At 44.2% G+C, this 18,741-nt stretch overlaps 1 protein-coding gene across 1 annotated transcript in view; it reads left to right on the top strand.

Moving 5' to 3' along the window:
• KIAA0319 (KIAA0319 ortholog) overlaps nucleotides 1-5,899 on the top strand; it is a 54,105-nt gene extending 48,206 nt beyond the window's left edge. The window contains exons 19-20 of the mRNA XM_040433984.1: nucleotides 5,198-5,289; nucleotides 5,629-5,899. Coding sequence (XP_040289918.1) covers nucleotides 5,198-5,289; nucleotides 5,629-5,807 — 271 coding nt within the window. The 3' untranslated portion in view covers nucleotides 5,808-5,899. The remainder of the gene's footprint in view (nucleotides 1-5,197; nucleotides 5,290-5,628) is intronic.
• Nucleotides 5,900-18,741: the final 12,842 nt, after the last annotated feature.

Raw genomic sequence — 18,741 nt, 5'->3', positions numbered from 1 at the left:
GTTAAAGCGAAATCGGCCTATATGAGTCTGGTAATTTGGGATCCTTCCCAGGTTTGGGAATGACTACAATTATAGCCTCCTGCATAGAGTGTGGTAGCGAACCCGTCTCCAGTGAATGTTCCAGCACCTTAAGCAATTCAGGGAGAAGCACCCCCTGCAATTTCTTGTATACCTCCACAGGTAGGCCGTCTGCTCCCGGAGCCTTACCATTCGCCATACCTCCAAGTGCTGCTTCCAGTTCCTCAAGTGAAATCGGCTCTTCTAGTCTCTCCCTATGCTCATCTGACAACACCGACAACTGCGCCTCCTCTAAAAAGGCAGTCAGAGCATCCCCAGAACTAGGGACAGTAGATTAGTATAGGGACACATAAAAACCTTTCAATATGTCCAATATTCCTTTTGTGTCTTGCCTACTGTTCCCAGTTCCATCTCTCAGTTCCTGTATACAAGAAGATCCCCGCTGAGCCTGAGAAACAACAGACAGTAGATGACCTAACTTCTCACCCTCCTCAAAAGATCTTTGGCGGTAGAAACTACGCTTCCGCTCAGCAGCCTGCATTAAGTGGCACCTCAACTGTTCCTGAGGCTACCGCCAGAGCCTCACTACTAACCAGGGAAGGGAACCTACCAAACACCCGTTCGGCTTACACCACTTGTAATTGTGCTTTAACATCCGCTTCTCTAGACTTGGATTTGTGCTTACTAATTTCTTTTATCAATACTCCCCTTAAGAACGCTTTCATAGCATCCCAGACTCCATGTATTGAAGCCGTCCCTACAGTAATAGTAAAGTATTCCCTGACCGCCAGAGAAATCTCAGATAGATCACCCAGTACATTAAGCCAATGTGGGTTGCATTTCCACAACCTCTGTCCCTGTCTGAGCGCCCCCAGACACAAGTCAATCTGCACCAAGGAATGGTCAGACAACGACCGAGGGTGATAGACAATACCCCGTATCAGAGGCAACATAGTCATTAACAAGCGCCAGATCTATGCGTGATAGTGAATGATGCGTAGCAGATCTGCACGAATATTCGCGCCTATTAGGGTTGCGTACTCTCCACACATCAAACAAACCAGTTTCAGTCATAATATTCTTCAAAGCTGCACTTCCTGGCGATCCGCCTGATCCCTCCACCCGACATCTATCCAAGGAGTCATCCGGCGTGCAGTTGAAATCCCCCACTAGTAGCCATGGTAACCCAGGGAAGTCTGCCACAAAGGTCATAATTGTACCAAAAGAGAAGCAAACGGCGGGGGCACATACACTGACACCAACACCACCTGGATCCCATCAATCTTACACACAACACATACATACCTGCCCTCAGCATCCACACACTGCTGCACATGTTCATATCTAATACTCTTATGCACTAACACACATACTCCCCTGGAATGTGAGAAATGTATCGCGTGTACCACATGTCCCACCCAGTTTTTGCTAAGCCATTGTACAGTATCACTAGTCAAGCCCAGCATCAGCCATACCCCTCACGATCCAGCTCAAAACTTTAATCACTCACCCCCGACCCTTCCCCTACCTAACTCCCCACCCCCCTATCATCAGAATACTACAAATGAGAACAGCTGTCCCCACCTCTCCAACTTTAAACCCAGAAACAGGGCAATCTATGAGCAATTTGCCCACTAATGAACAACAATCATCATTAATTCTGTCGATACACTCTCTCAGGCAGAGGATACTCTCCACAATTGGGAAACACATCATTGTCCCCTAACCGCCTACTCCCACCTCAGAATCTACCATGTGGTAGCATTGTAAAATACACTTAACTGGTGCAACATTAAAGTGACATTAAAGTGCAAACATATATGGAAATTAAACCAAACTGCATATCTGCCTCCTTCAAGTGTCCAGGGCCCCATTTCTCAATTGCCGTTCGTGGACGTCCAGCCACTGTGCCGCCTCCTCTGGATCTTTAAAAAATCTAGTGGATCCCAATGCCACCACTCATAATTTAGCAGGGAACAACATGGCATATGGAACCTGCAACCCTCTAAGCCTCTTCTTGACATCCATAAAACGACTCCTCCGCCGCTGCACCTCATTCGAATAATCCGGGAAAATGGACACATTGACCCCGTTCTTGACCATCTCTTCATTATCTCTGGACTGACGTAAAATAGTGTCCCGATCTTTAAAATGCAATATCTTCGCAAGAATAGGGCAAGGAGGTCTGCCTGGTGGAAGCGGCCGCATGGGCACTCTGTGCGCCCGCTCCACCGCATACAGGGAAGATAGGCCTTTCTCGTGAAACAACTGGTATAACCATTTCTCCACAAATTCAGTGGCATTGGCCCCTTCAGTCTTCTCTGGCATTCCTACAATTCGCAGATTGTTCCTTCGCGATCTGTTCTCTAAATTATCCGTCTTGGCATACAAGGCAGCGATATCCTTCATAGATGTCTTGGACGCCATTTGCAAAGGCTGGACTGCATCCTCCAATGATGACACCCTTTTCTGCAATTCAGAGGTACGCTCAGATATCTTATGTAAATCGTGTCTAATTATGGAGACATCAGACCGCAAACTGCCGACTTGTACTGTGAGCACTTTAAGGGTGCTATTACAACTTGCCACAGCAACCATTATGTCCTTCAGAGTGGGCTCCTCTGTAGACGCGGCCCGAAGGCCCACTGTATCATTTGCAGGGCTTGCAGGAGCTGGCAAAGGCTGATCAGCCGTATCCAGGCCGTCACCATCTATAGAACCATCCTCCTGGTCAGAGGAGGTAAGTATGTCAGTCCCTTTATCAGTAGCCCAGTCGCCCACTCCGCTATCTATACGGGCAAACTTGCTGAGCTTAGCTGCCGCGCTCTGGCTCACCACCTCCTGTAGCGCCATCACCTCTCTGCCATGGGCGCCATGTTGGCCCGCCTCCAGCCTATCTTGTTTAGTAGCTTCGCTCGACTTCCTCGGCATATTCAGGCTCCCAATTTTGACACAGCAACCACCGGACACTTTCCTCTCACCAGGTAAGGTTAGTTCAAGAGAACGAAGTGTGCTACCGACAGTTTAGTACAGGATACTAGCAGGAGCAGTGAACGGTGCGTCTCACTCCATGCGCTCACAGGCCACGCCCCCCCGATCTCAGCCTTTTAACCCTTTAGATGCCGCGGTCCATAGCGACTGCTGTATCTAAGGGGTTTACAAAGAGAGGGGGCTCCCTCTCTCCACCACTGGGCCTCAAAGATACCAGAGGTAGGGTCTGATGAGGCCCAGTGTCAGTGTAAAACTGACAGGTCTAATACACTGCATTAGATAACTATTGCAGTGTATTGTACCAGCAATCAGACCACTATATGTTCAAGTCGACAAGTATAAGAAAAGAAAAGAAAAATTTAAAGTTAAAAAAATCTATTTTGTTCATATCTACTCATTTATAATTGGTTAAAAATGAAAAAATTAAAAAATAAAATTAAAAAATACCCCAAAATGTTAGCAATAAAAACTACTGCCCGTCCTACAAAGAAAGCCCTCGCACAGCTGCATCGACAGAAAAGTTATGAGTCTTAGATATTCCAATGCAAAATAAACTGATTTAATAAGAAAGTGATTTTATGATGCAAAAATACAAAAATGTGGAAAAAATATATACATTTGGTATTGCGATAAATGTATCAATATTCAGAATATAATTATATTATATATACCACATAGTGAACCCCTTAAAACAGAAAAATAAAAACCACTGACAGAATTTTTTTCCCACCTCACTTCCTAAAAAAAAAAAAAATTATTACAAACACAAATTTACCCCAAGATGGTATCAATAAAAACTACACCCTGTCCCACAAAAAACAAGTCCTCACACAGCTCAGTCAACAAAAAATTTAAGTTATGGCTCTTAAAAAAATCATTTCAGCAAATTAAATGTTACAAAATCCAGATGCTGCTCCTTCCCTTCTAAGCCCTACCGTGTCCCCAAACAGCAGTTTATGACCACATTTGGGGTATTTCCTTACTTGGGAGAAACTGCGTAACAGATTATTTGATGTTTTTCTCCTTTTAACCCTTACAATAATTAGAAATTTTGGGCGAAAGCAACATACTATTGGAAAAAAAAATTATTTCATTTTCACGGTCCAATGTTAATACATTCTATGAAAAACAACTGTGGGGTCAAAACCATCACTACACCCCTAACTGAATTCCTTGGTAGGTGTAGTTTTAAAAAAATGGGTTTATTTCTTGGGGTTTTCATTGTAACTCAGGGAATTTCAAAATTTCACCTCCATTTTGCATTAACAACCGTTAAAGGGTTAACAAACTTCCTAAATGACTTTTTGAACACATTGAGGGTGCAGTTTTTAAAATGGGGTGGTTTATGGGTATTCTAGTATAGAGGCCTCTCAAAAGCACTTCAGAGATGAAATGGTCCCTAAAAAATAGGATTTGGAAATTTTCTTGAAAATTTATAAAATTGACACTAAACTTATAAATTTCCAAAAAATAAAAGTATGATTGAACAATAATGCCAACATAAAGTGGATACCGGTATATAATGAACATTAACTATATTGTGAGCTATGACAAAATTTTGATTTGGAAAATTGCTAATTTTGTTGAATTTTCATCAAATTTGGGATTTTTTTTTAAATAAATAAAAACAAAAATTTACCACCAACATTAAGTACAATCTGTCAAGAAAAAACGTTTTCATCATCGCTTGGATAAGTAAAAGCATTCTAAATTTATTACCACAAAAGTGATAAATGTCAGATTTGAAAAATTGGTCTGTGTCCTTAAGGCCAAAATAGGCTTTTTTTGTAAGGCTAACTTCACACTTTCAGCAAACCTATCCGTTAGGCTGTTCCGGCAGAGAACAGCTTGCCAGTGTTTTCCGAATCCAGCATAGCCGGATAGTGCCATGTTGGAACTGTCCATTCCCCCCTCATAAATCACTGGATTTGGATGGACAAAAATTGCTGCACGGAACGTTTTTTTCTCCGTCTGAATCCCGGCACTTGCCAGATCCCATTATAGTCAATGGAGCAAGTACAAGGCACTATCCGGCTATGCCAGATCCGGAGAATACTTGCAGGCTATCCCCTGCTAGAACAGCCGGCAGGATAGCTTTGCTGCAAGTATGAAGTTAGCCTAAGGGGACAAAGTTTAGATAAATTATGATTCACGAACATGATTTATTTTTATTTTTTTTACTTTTTAGCCGCAAAAGGACGAAAATACGGAAAAAAACTAAATATACAATCCTGGACAATTTTGATGATCAAGAAAGAATGGCATTACGACCCAAGTATGGTGAGCAGTAAAACTATTTTAATATGGAATAGTCATCTGCAAAAACCTAGTATACATCTAGATAAAATACCTAATATAGAGGCGCCCTGAACCCTACTGATTGCATGGTTGGCTTAAAACGTGCACAGGCACCTTTTATCCAGTCATGATAAATAGGGTTCAGGGTGTCGGGGTGTTACTCGACTGACCAAAACGTTGCATAATGGAGAGGCAGCCACTAGGTTCTGTTTAGAAGTAGAGATCACGTTCTTTACTAACTGCTATCATGGCATCTCTAGTATGTATAGTAAATGTGGGCAGCACTGGCACTAACGTATCCTCCTGTAATCTTTTTCACAGGTATAAAACACAGAAGCACAGAACATAACTCCAGCCTCATGGTTTCAGAGTCTGAGTTTGACAGTGACCAAGACACAATTTTCACTCGTGATAAAGTGGACCAGGATAACCCCAAAAATATTTCCAGTAGTGCCCTCAAAAATGGTGCTCCTTTTAATTTCAGCTCAAAATGCAGATAAACCTAGGTCAGTGAGAAAAATAAATGGATTTTGCAGGAAAATGTTTTTGACCAAAACTGAGGATGTAAATGTTTACAATTTCATTACTTAAAGAAGCTCTCCAACTAAATAGATTTTTTTCTCTCTGGCCCGGTAGAATCTACCGGGTAGATGATGATGTAAAAGGCAATCTTCTTACTGGTGACTGTAGCTGTGAGTTATAACCTCCCTTCTGGTCCTCAGCTGGGTCATGTGACCTACACTCTGAGTCTCCGACTGGCACAGTGTCTAATGTGTGGGCAGGAAGCCAGTTTGTTGATCATATGACACAACCGAGAACAAGAAGGAAGTGGATAACTCCCAACTACAGTCACTGGTAAGAAGTACTTTTCTAACTGGCCAGAGAATACATTTTTTGTGGGAGTGCTTCTTTAAAGTGAATGTCCACCTTGAAATACTAGTTACAGCTTACACATTGATTAAATCTACAAAACAAGTTAAAAAGATTAGTAATTACATTGCATTAATTAACTTGCATTGTTCCTGGGTTACGGCCTGGATCACACTCTGGTGCTGCCGTCACACATTATCAGTCTTAAGAACTGAAATCTCTCAGTATTCTTTGTTGGCTCAATGTCTGTACTGAGATTTTCACTTCACACCCATCACGGCTTTGTTTCTACAAACAATTTGCTTGACAACAAAATCTTGACTGATGACTGTTTCCAATGACAACCAGAAGAGTTGTGACTGCAGCTCTAAACTATTAAAATAGGCTGCAAATCAAGATCCACACATAAGAGCGAGTAAAGCAATATACAGGTTAATCAGCTTTGTATACAAATTATCGATCGTGTAAAATGGTGCTCAAGATGGAGATACCCTTTAGGTCCTTATTGTACATTTGCTCATTTTAAAGATATACTTAAATCATTTTAGGATGAGTCAAGTCTCATTCATAAAAAATGTAATCGCCAGAAATGAACAGCTCATGAGAGAAGTGATTTTCCAATATAATGTCTGTACCAATATTGTTCCGTAGCTTCAAAAAACCTGAAGCCATAGAAAAAACAATATGGACACTTTTATGCATTGTACTCATTTTGAGCTAAAAAGAATTTTTTCAATTGGTCTTTATTAAACATTTTGATCCCTTTTCTCTGGACAGCCTTCAGATTCTCTAGTAGAAGGCTCTGTATTTTTACTCTGTTTTCTCAGGCTGCTCAGCTGACGGCTCCTTATTTCTGACCTTTATAAACACTCATTATAGCTCAATTCTTATCTTACTGCTAAGAATGTGGCTTAAACAGGTGTTTATGACCTTATAGTAATTTAGAGATAAGGGTTATTAGATGACCGGCAGAAAGTGAAGGTACCAGTCACACAGCTAGACAAACAGTTAATCTTTTGTGACAGAACGGCTGAATATTTTTAATATTAGACTAATTGAAAAAAAGATTTTTAGCCCAAAATACAATCATAAAGAAAATTGCCCCTGAAGGTGTACATAGCCTTTAAAGTGTGAGAGTCTATGGAGAATAAGGTCAGTCGCCTTCTCCATATGACCATGGGTTTTCTACAGGCGTTACCCTTAGCAATCTTGCACAGTGACTATATGTAGAAGTTGCCTCTTTCCTCATAACCGCCATTTTGTTGAAGGGACTTGAAAACAGAATATATGAATACTTGTTATATTGAAATCTGGATGATTTATTTTAAATGTAAGTTAAGTAACATTTCATTGTATTTTTCCAACTGAGTATTCTACTTTTACAGGTCTTTGTTGGGATACATTTATGGTCATAATACCACTATGTAAAGGTATATATTAACTACATAATGTATATAGAGTACCTGAAATGTAGTCACATGGAAACAATTGCTGAAATGAATTATGTTTTTAAATACAAATCAAGTAAAAGTTTGTACTGTTAATACTTTGCAGTCTGTGGTTTTATCTCATTGGACATTAGAGTAAGGTATTAAGATTTATAATAAATTATAACTACTTCTTTTTTCCTTATTTAAAGTCATCTCATACATCGGGGGCCTATCCTAGTAATGTCTGATAGGTGTAGGAGCCCACAAAGAGAAGGAGAGCAGACCACATATGCACGGCCACCCACCATTAATTTCTATGGGTGTGCCAAAAATAGCTGAGCACTGGCTCGGCTATTTCCGTCAGCCCCATAGAAGTGAATGGAGCGGTGGTCACACTTGCGCAGTGTGCTTCCCATTCATTTCCATGGGACTTCCGAAACTAGCAGAGTGCACCGTTAGGCACTCCCATAGAAATGAATGGAGGGCGGCTGTGCATGCGCGGTCTGTTCTCCTCTTTGTGGGCCCCTGTTTTAGAGAGAGGACCCGCATCTTTCAGATATTGGGGGCATATCCTAGTGATATGCCCCTAAATTATGAGATGGGCCAACCGCTTTAAGACATCCATAAAACTCATACCATTGGTGGTGGCAGGCACAGACAGGCTATAGATCCTTCAAGGAAATTACCTGGAGGGCCAAAGCCCTTGGGGCCACTTGTGCTCGCCTCTTGGCCACCAGCTGGGTACATGACTATTTGATACTCTCAGCATTAGTTAATGCAAGGAGCATCAGGTACTTATGCACCCCACTGGTGACCACAGATGACCTCCTGAATTGAACTATATCACTACCTTTAGGACAGTGATACAGTTAAACACTGCGGTGGGGTCGGCACTATTTTGCTCTGCACTGTGGTATTTGGTTTTTCTGGGGTGTTTTTTTGTGCTGCAATACAGTATTGCTTGCCCCGCTACTTCTGTTGGCCCTACTTGTGTTGCCCACTTTCTGTCAATTTGGACCCAACTACAACATGGGGCTACTTTTAATTATTTTTTCCCCAGGGCCACTTTAAAGGGGTTGTCCAGGTTCAGAGCTGAATCTGAACATAAGCTCCCCTTCACTCATTTAGCCTGTATCAGTGGAGCATCTGAACATTTTTAGCTCCGATGCTCCCCCTTGGCTTGCTCTGCATAGTGCAGTACAAGGGCTATTTGTTTACTGCCGTTGACGTAGCCAGCTTTTTCTCCGTATGCTAGACGGAGGCTTCCGCCTAGCAGTCATCCCCATGACGTCATCTGCACTAATGGGTGTTTTTTTTAGCACTGCCCTAGCCTGTAAAACAGCCTACGGCAGCACTAAAGACTGCCCATTTGTGCCGGTGACATCACCGGCTCACTGCTAGGCGGAGGCTTCTGCATAGCATACCCATGAGAACCACGGTACGTCGCCGGTAGTGAAGAAAAAGCCCTTGCCCTGCGCGATGCAGTGCAGGGTAAGGGGGAGCTCTGATGCTCCACTCATACAGGCTAAATGAGTGAAGAGGAGCTTATGTCCGGGTTCAGCTCTGAACCTGGACAACCCCCGTAAGTCTCCAGTCTGCCCCTGGGTGGTGGCAGCCATTATGGCATTCAGAAAGGTTAGGATGTTGTGATTATTTTCACAGTACATTTGTTAATGGGATGGGCGCTTTTACACTTTTATAGTTACTGAGCAGGTAGCATTTTACCATTAAAGTATATGACTTTTCTCCTTGCTCATTAGAAAGTGATGGAAAAAGTGGATGTAGTCTCCAAAGGAGATGTTACTTGGCCTACATTAATTGGATGGGTTATCCCACAAAAAATATTACTATGCAATGAATATGGTATTTTAAATGAAGTATTATTGCAATACACATGCAATAAAAACATTGTTAGGTTTTTTATGTAATTTACTTTTTTCCCTCTGGCAGTGCCCCCTGCTTTTTCTCTATTAGCAGAAAATTCTTGTCCACCTTCACTTGCATTCAGAGGTGGATAATGCTCAGTCGCTTCCATTTTCCATGTAACTAAGCCTAATAATAGCTGATACTCCTTGTTTTGTACAGTTCACTTTTGAGCAGTTCTCATTATCATCAGAGGCAGGATTACAATGACGGATATCAACTCTGTCCAGAAAACTCTGCTATATAAGTCAATGAGTCCCCTCCAGACTATTTTGTCTATGGCCCATGGTAGCTGTTGTAAAGCACATCTCTAAATGTTGTTAAAGGTAATGTCCTATTTCTGAAACTGGACAACACTCGTGGCATGCCTTAAAAAAATATAGACCGTTACTTACTTAGCAGATCCTGTGCCAGTTCTCCTGGCCAGGCTCTACTGACTTGGCTGCAGTGGTAACGTCATGTCGGAAGTACACTGCTCGAGGCCAGTGAATGACTGTAGTGGTCATGTGTTGTCGACATGATGTCATTGCTGCAGCTGGGTCAACAGAGCCCAAGCAGGACAACCAGAGTGGCAGTGCTGCATTTTCTAGTTAAGTAAAGGTCCATTTTACCTCATGCTTCCCCCTAAGTGTTGTCTGGTTTATTTCTAAAACCAGACATCCCCTTTGACAAAAGCTCAGACAAGATGACTGCTCCCATAATCAGGTTGTTATGTTTTTAACCCCTTCAAGACCAGGCCTATTTTTGGCGATTTCTTAGCGCTTTTTGAAAGGCTGCAGAGCAGCCAATCAACAAGCGTTTAACTGTGTGACCTTAGAAGCCATCACAGCCATGCCTACTAATGGCATGGATGTGATTGGCCAGTGCAGCATGTGACCCAGCCTCTATATAAGCTGGAGTCACGTAGCGCTGCACGTCACTCTGCTGTTACTAGTGTAGGGAGAGGATTCTGCTGGTGATTTCAGGGAGAGGATAGGATAGAATCTGTGATCGAAACTCGAATCTAACTCAGTGATCTACATAGATTTAGTTGTGTGGGTGCAGTGGGCAATCTTTTTACCCTGTCCTGAGCCCAGTGACAGAGAAAAAAAACTTTTATCCGTCCGTTAGTTAGGTGGGCGGCGGCGGCCATTTTATGCAAGCTCAGTGCACCAGCACAGCATATGTGCTTTTGTGACACTCAAATCCAAGCTTGAAATACTGCAATAAGAATCTGGTTTTAAAAAAACACCTTTTTTTGGCAATATCCTACATCTGGTGCCTTTGCAGCATTAGTAAGTGTGCAATTTAAGCTAGAAATACAGCTATAATTTTCTGGGTTTTAAAAAAAAACGCCCTTTTTGGGCAAAATACACAATTTTACAGCCCTTGCTGCATCTGCACGTGTGAAATTATATACAGCTGTCATATTCTGTTAGTAAAAAAACACCCTTTTTGTGCAAAATACTTAATATTGCAGCCCTTGCTGCATCTGTTATTGTTAAAAACAAGTTTTAAATACTTCAATAATTTTCTGGCTTTGAAAAAAACACCCATTTTTGGCAATAACCTTCATCTTGGGCCTCTGCCGCATTAGTCAGTGTGCAATTTGAGCTAGAAATACAGCTATCATTTTATGGGTTTTAAAAAACACCCTTTTTGGGCAAAATACACAATTTTACTGCCCTTGCTACATCTGCACGTGTGAAATTCAAGCGTTATATACTGCTGTCATATTCTGTTATTAAAAAAACACCCATTTTGTGCAAAAAACTTAATTTTGCAGCCTTTGCTGCATATGTCATTGTGAGATACACCCTTTAGATACTGTGGTTCTATTCTGCTATTAATTAAACACCTATTTAGGGCAAGATCCTAAATTTGAGAAATATGAGGAGAGCTTCAAATAAGGGACGTGGGCCAGGTTGTGGTGCTGCTGGTGGAGCTCCTGTTGCAGGGAGAGGACGTGGTCGATCTGTGCCAGCTACACGCACAAGTGAAACCCCTTTCTCAGGTGCGAGTAGGCGACAGAACCTGCAGCGGTATTTGGTCGGGCCTAATGCGGCTCTACGAATGGTGAGACCTGAACAAGTACAGGCGATAGTAGATTGGGTTGCTGACAGTGCCTCCAGTTCCTTTACATTGTCTCCCATCCAGTCTCCTGCTGAAAGATCAGAGTTGGCACCTGCAGCCCATGTCCATCAGTCTTTTACCTCACCCCCTTGCAAATCAGCCAAGCAGTCTGAGCCCCAAGTCATGCAGCAGTCTATTCTGCTTTTTGATGACTCTGTTAGCAGGGTTTCCCAGGGCCATCCACCTATTCCTGCCCCAGAAGTGGAAGAGATTGAGTGCACCTATGCCCAACCACTTATGTTTCAAGATGAGTACATGGGAGGACCATCGCAGCACGTCTCGGATGATGACGAAACACAGGTGCCAACTGCTGGGGCTTTCGAAAGTGTGTAGACTGACAAGGAGGGCAGGGGTGAAGACTGGGTGGAAGATGATGTGGTCCTCGACCCCACATGGAATCGAGATCATGCGAGTGACCTGTGTAATTCAGAGGAAGAGGCGGTGGTCGCACAGAGCTACCAGCACAGCAGAAGAGGGAGCAGGGTGCAAAAGCGGAGCGGCCGTCCCCTAGACAGTATGCCTGCTACTGCCCACCGCAGCAAGGGACCGAACACACCAAAGCCAGCTTCTGGGCAGCCTGGCACACATGAGCGATTACATGCTGCAGTGTCTCCGCAACGACCGCCGAGTTGCCCACATTCTAACTTGTGCTGATTACTGGGTGGCCACCCTGCTGGATCCCTGTTACAAGGACAACGTACTGTCCTTAATTCCATCACTGGAGCGTGATCGTAAGATGCGCTGGTAAACGCTCTGCTGGTGGCATTCCCACCTGACAGCGGGGGCACAGTGGAAGCACAAGGTGGAGGAAGAGGTCGCCAACACAGCTGGGGCACCGCCAGCACCTCAGAAGGCAGGGTTAGCATGGCTGAAATGTGGAAAAGCTTTGTCAGCACGCCACAACAAACAGCACCACCAGCTGATATGGAACGTCTTAGCAGGAGGCAGAATTTCACAAACCTGGTGGAGCAGTATGTGTGCACACGCCTACACGTACTGAATGACGGGTCTGCCCCCTTCAACTTCTGGGTCTCCAAATTGGGCACATGGCCTGAGCTGGCCCTTTACGCCTTGGAGGTGCTGGCCTGCCAGTGTATTATCTGAACGTGTGTTTAGCACGGCAGGGGGCATCATCACAGACAAGCGCAGCCGCCTGTCCACAGCCAATGTGGACAAGCTCACGTTCATTAAAATGAACCAGGCATGGATCCCACAGGACTAGTTGTCAGTACCTTGTGCAGAATAGACATGTATACCGGCCTTAACCAGCCATTATTTTACTACAGCGCAATTGCTAATTCTTGTATTTTGGATATTTCACACTCTTTTGGAGTGTACCCTAATAAAAAATAAAATTAAAATTAAAACAAAAAAACAGTGTTGGCTACCTCATCCTCCTCCACCTCTGCTTCCACCTACACCGCCGCCTCAAACTCCTACTCCATATGGACCTCCACCTCATAAATTACATTTTTTTTATTTTTTATGTACGTCATTTCACAAAATTTTCGGGTGTGATATGCCAATGCTATACCTAGTAGACAGGTAAAAAAAAATCACAAATTTGTCTGTTACATTTTCAGGTGAAATTCACCAATGTTTGGTTGTGATATACCCCTGCTCTACCTAGTTGACAGCTTAATAAATTTCACTAATTTTTCTGTTACATTCTTGGGTTGACATTTTACAATTTGTGACGTGAATAAACCCCTGCTCTGCATAGGTGACGGGGACCAAAATTTTTACAAATAATCTGTTCCATTGGTGGGTGACATTAACCCATTTCTGGCGATGAAAAACCCCTACTCTGCATAGGTGACAGGGACTTAAATTTCTAAAATTCGTCTTTAATTGGCCCTTTCCATCGATCCTTCTACTTTAATAATTTGTCCCACATTTCCGCTCGATCAAAATTAAATTTCATCTATCACCCGCAAACTTAACTCCACCTACATACACGAGAGGATGTGGGCGAGGGCTGGCTGCTCATTCGCAGCGTTTGAGAGAGAATGGATTTCATGGAGCTCTTCCCCGCTTGCATTGCAATCCTCTGACTGACCTTGCTTTGACTGACCTTGCTTTGTCTGCTTGTTCAATCTAGACCTGATGTATAAGGCATTTCATAGGTACACGTTTACCCCATGGATGTACTGAGAACTTTTTGTTGTTCATTATTATTATTTATTACTTGTTTGTTTGTTTGTTTGTTTTATGATTATGCAATGATGTACCGCAATACGGTTCAGTGGGCGCTGCCAATGTGGCTATGTGAAGCGCCGACTCTGTAACTGTCCATTGTTGATCAGTAATATGTCTAAAAGTCAATAGAAACACATTGATTCAAAAAATTAAATTTCATCCATTTATCTCCCTTGGATGTGGTCTCTCTTTCTCATGCTCCCTCTCCAGTGTGGAACCCTGATTCGCCGATAACTGTGATCAACATGGTAGGCTCAGAAAAGAACATCGAACGTTGATAGAGAAGATATCCAAATGGATGGTGGACGTCACAGGGGAACCTCTGCATAGGTGACAAGAACATAAATTTCAAAAAATCGTCTGTTACATTGTCGTCAGGTGACATTTTACCAATTTTGCCGGATAGAAACCCCTGCTCTGCATAGGTGACAGGGAATAAAATTTTCCTATCGCCCATGACAGCACCACCGGAGAGAGGAGGATCCGCCCCACAGAGACAGGAAACCTGCAGAATAAAACGGGCGGGCCTACTCCTCCTCTTCAGTGTGGTTTCCTGTCTCTGGTGGGAAGCCTGCAGCATGGATGCAACAAGCCCTCTCTCTGGTGGCGCTCCGCTACTGACCTGCGGTCCCTGGAAGTTGGCGGCATCGAGGTGCGCTGGGGGCCGAGCAGAGGCACAGCTGACTCCGGAGGGGGTACTCAGTGTGCTGGAGCTGGGGGAAAGCCGGCACCTCCATGGAGGTGCCGCGAAGATTGAACGCCGGCCACCAGGGGGAGGAAGAGGAGCGGCTTTGGCAGTGAGTGCCGGATAGCGCTCCTGTAGTCATGTGACCGGCGTAAGCGTCGGCGGTGACGTAATCTGCCTGCGCCCTAGGGAAAGGAGTGCGATTGTCGTTGCCGGTGTCTGTTTACAACCGGGCTGGCTGCCTGCAATGGAGGAAGACAAGCCCTCTGAGGAGCCTGCTGTCCCTCCTGCTCCGGTACCTCTGAAGGGGTGAGTGTGGGTCTTATGACCTAGATACTTTTATACTGATAGGCATTACTGTTTATTTACAGGTTAAGCCTAGGAAAGTGGTGGCCAAAAGAAAATAGATGTGTGTTGTATAAAGGGGGTTTCCCTCCGGCGGGAGAAAATGGGCCAGACCTGTATAGACAAAATGGTGGAAGAAGAATCTCCTTCCTTTTATAAATGTCTACAGGCTGTGGTTCGGTCAGAGGTTAACTCCTCCTTAAAACCGCTAAAAAGGAGCAGAGGCCTATTCGTAAAGAGACCCGGCGAAATCAAATTTTTTCAGAAGAAGAGGACTATTTTCCTTCTTCAGTAATGAGGAAGAAGGCCAGGGGCGGAGACCGTGTTTCCCTGTGGAAAATACGGAGAAGCTTTTAAAAGGCCTTTCGTTCTACTATAAAGGGAGGCATCAACTTCATCTTTTAGGCCCAGTATAGCCTCCACCTGTACTGCCCGTTTCTTAATTGTTTGGCTGTCTGAATTAGAAACTCAGCTAAAAAAAAAAAAAAAAAAAGCAGCTGACTTTTTGGCGGATGCGTCTACTGACTCGGTCAGACTAGCCGCTAAGTCAGCAGCCCTATCCAATTCGGCTCGGTGAGCACTGTGGATAAAAAATTGGAGTGGCGATTCTGCCTCCAAGACAAAGCTCTGCGGAGTTCCGTGTGAGGGGGAGTACCTCTTTGGTCCTAGTTAGATGACCTCCTGCATAAGGCAGCTGTCAAAAGAGAAAGTTTCCCGGATTTCAGAGTTCTTTCCCCAGTAAAAGCAGGTTTAGTCGCTCCTTTCGTCCCTTTAAGGGAAACCAGGAACAAGATAGAAAATCTAGAGAAGACCGGTTTAGGGGTCAAAGGTAGAGCAGGAATTTATTCTTTAGCCAGCCCTCCTCGGATAAAAAGAAGTCAGGCCAACAATGACGCCAGCACTCCGGTAGGGGGCAGACTGAAGGATTGCGCATTAGAATGGAGGAAGATTCCTTGAGCCCTTGGGTGCTCGATACCATATCCAGAGGCCTTTATCTGGAATTCCTTCAGTCTCCTCCTGCCAGATTCTTACCATACAAGGAAGATCCATTAGGGAAAAAGAGGAGGAAAAGGGTTCTATTCACCGCTTTTTCTGGTCAAAAAAAAAAAAAAAAAAGTTCCTGGAGAACCATTAATTAAGCTTAATTTTGGACTCTTCTCTCCAGAGATGTTTTTTGGCCTATAGAGGAGATACAAACCGTTCAAAGCAAGATTACAAGTCTAACCCAAAGACCGGTGACCTCCATAAGGAAGGCAATGTCAGTCCTGGGCTCCCTCACGTCCTGTATTCCAGCAGTAAGGTGGGCACAATTTCATTCCAGGGCTTACAGTGGGAGATTCTGGCCAGTTGGGAGAAGAGCAAATCACTGGACGCCAGTTGGAAGTCTCTTCCCAGACTATCCAGGAACTAGCCTGGTGGTTAGAAAAAGAAAATCTCACAAAGGGGGCCCCGTGGAAGATCAAAAATTTGGTTGCCTGACTACGGACGCAAGTCCTTGGGGGCTGATGGCGGTAGGCTTAGCTATGAGGAATTCACTTTCAAAAATAAAAGGAAGGAATTTAAGAATTCTTTCAGACATCAGGACGGTAGTATCCTATTTAAACAAACAAGGAGGAACGAGATGCAGAGCCAAAATAAAAATAAAAATTAAAAAAATTAAATACAAAATAAAATAAAAATATAAATAAATAAAAAAAAAAAAAATAAATAAAAATTATTTAAAAAAAAAATAAAAAAAAAAATCTGGGCAGTATCAGAGACCCGGGTTATCCTGAACAGGTTAGGGTGGATAATAAACGAGGAGAAGTCAAGACCCCGTCCATCGAGGAGGCAGACCTTCTTAGGCCTAATACTGGACTCTTCTCTCCAGAAAACCTTCTTACCTACAAGCAAGGTAGTAGTTGTCCAGAACAAGATCCGAAATCTAACCCGGAGACCGGTTACTTCAGTAAGGACAGCAATGTCGGTCCTCGGCTCCCTCACATCCTGTATTCCGGGAGTAAGGTGGGCTCAGCTGCACTCCAGAGCTTTACAGTGGGAAATCCTGTCTGCTTAGAAGGAAAGCTGGTCCTTAAATGCAAAAATGGAGGTCTCAGTCCAAACCTTAATTAGTGTGCCTGACTACAGATGCAAGCCCTTGGGGGTGGGGTACCCACATTCAAGGAACTTCCTTCCAGGGTCGTTGGGACCCCCTACAAATAAGTAGAGTCCTCCAACCTGAAAGAATTGATGGCAGTCGGCCTTGCGATGAGGGCCTCCCTTCATAAAAGGGAAGGACCTAAGGATCCTTTCGGACAACAGGACTGTAGTCTCCTATTTGAACAGGCAGGGAGGGACAAGATGCAGGGCTCTTATGGAGGAAGCTTATGTCACTCTGAGTCTGGCAGAAAGGGTATGTACCTCGATTTCAGCGGTCCACATCAGAAGGGTGGAGAACAGACAGGCGGATTTTCTGAGCCGTCATACCCTGTCCCAGGGGGAATGGTCCCTAGACCCCATGGTTTTCCAGAGGATAGTAGATCTTTTGGGGGTTTTCCGAAATCGACTTATTGCCACGTATTCTAAGAAGAAGGTGGCTAAATTCTATTCCCTAAGCAGAGCGGGATCCCCCTGTGGGATAGACGCCCGGTCTCAGGAGTGGAATTTCTGCTTAGCTTATGCCTTCCCCCTCTTCCCCCTGATTCCCTGAGTTTTACGGAGAATCAGGGAGGAGCGGGCCGCAGTAATCCTGATTGCGCCCTTCTGGCCCGGGAGGTCCTGGTTCTCGGGACTCCGAACCATGTCGATTGCCGATCCCTGGGTGCTTCCGACGGTCCGGGGCCTTCTGGGCCAGGGACCTGTGAGACATCCAGCTGTAGACAGCCTACATTTAACGGCCTGGATTTTGAAAGGTGGTTATTAGAAAAGGAAGGGCTTTCTAATGCCTTGGTTTCTACCCTGCTAAAAAGTAAAAGGAAGTTACTATAAAGATCTATAGCAGAGTCTGGCACAGGTTCTTAAATTTTGCCCAGATCCAGTTAAGGAGCCTACCTAGGGTTGATCCCTTGCTTTCTATTCTTGAGTTTCTCCAGAAAGGTCTAGAGATGGGTCTATCAGTCAGTACCCTGAGAGTTCAGGTCTCTGCCCTGTCGATTCTTTTTTATCAGAACATAGCTAGTAGCTCTTGGGTTGCCAGGTTTTTTAGAGCTGTGGAGAGGTCTTCCTTGGTGGTAGTTCCAAAAGCCCCCCCCCCTGGAGTCTGGAGGTGGTATTAAAAGCTTTGTCTGGGCCCCCCTTTGAGCCCATTGATTCTATTTCAATTAAACACCTTACCTTAAAGCTATCCGTTCTGATAGCCTTGGCTTCTGCTCGGAGGATTGGTGAGATCCAGGCCATCTCCATCAACCCTCCGTATACCTTGATTTAGAAGACAAAGTTATCATCCGTCCTGACCCGGCTTTTCTTCCAAAAGTCGCCACCAAACTCCACCGCTCTCAGGAGATTGTTCTTCCCACTCTCTGTCAAAATCCTTCCTCTGAGGAAGAAGAATCTCGGCACTGTCTGGATGTCAAGAGAGCTCTTTGGCCTATCTGTCCTCTACCTCTTCCTGGCGGAAATCTTCCTCACTCTTCTTACAGTTTCAAGGGAGATACAAAGGTTCTGCTGCCTCAAAGAGTTCCATATCTCGGTGGGTCGTGTCAGCCATCTCCTTATCCTACCTTTCATCGGGGTTGTCTCCCCCGGGGGGCCGAAGGGCCCACTCGACCAGGGCGGTGGCTGCCTCCTGAGCTGAGAGGTCTTCTGTTCCAATAGAGAAAATTTGTGTGGCAGCAACCTGGTCTTCCCCTTTTGACCTTTTTTAGGCACTATAGGTTGGACGTGAACTCTTCT

This window comes from Bufo bufo, chromosome 5 (genome assembly GCF_905171765.1).
Source record: "Bufo bufo chromosome 5, aBufBuf1.1, whole genome shotgun sequence".
NCBI lineage: Eukaryota > Metazoa > Chordata > Amphibia > Anura > Bufonidae > Bufo > Bufo bufo.
The sequence above is the reverse complement of the archived record's forward strand: the minus strand, read 5'-3'. Positions and strand labels throughout refer to the sequence as shown.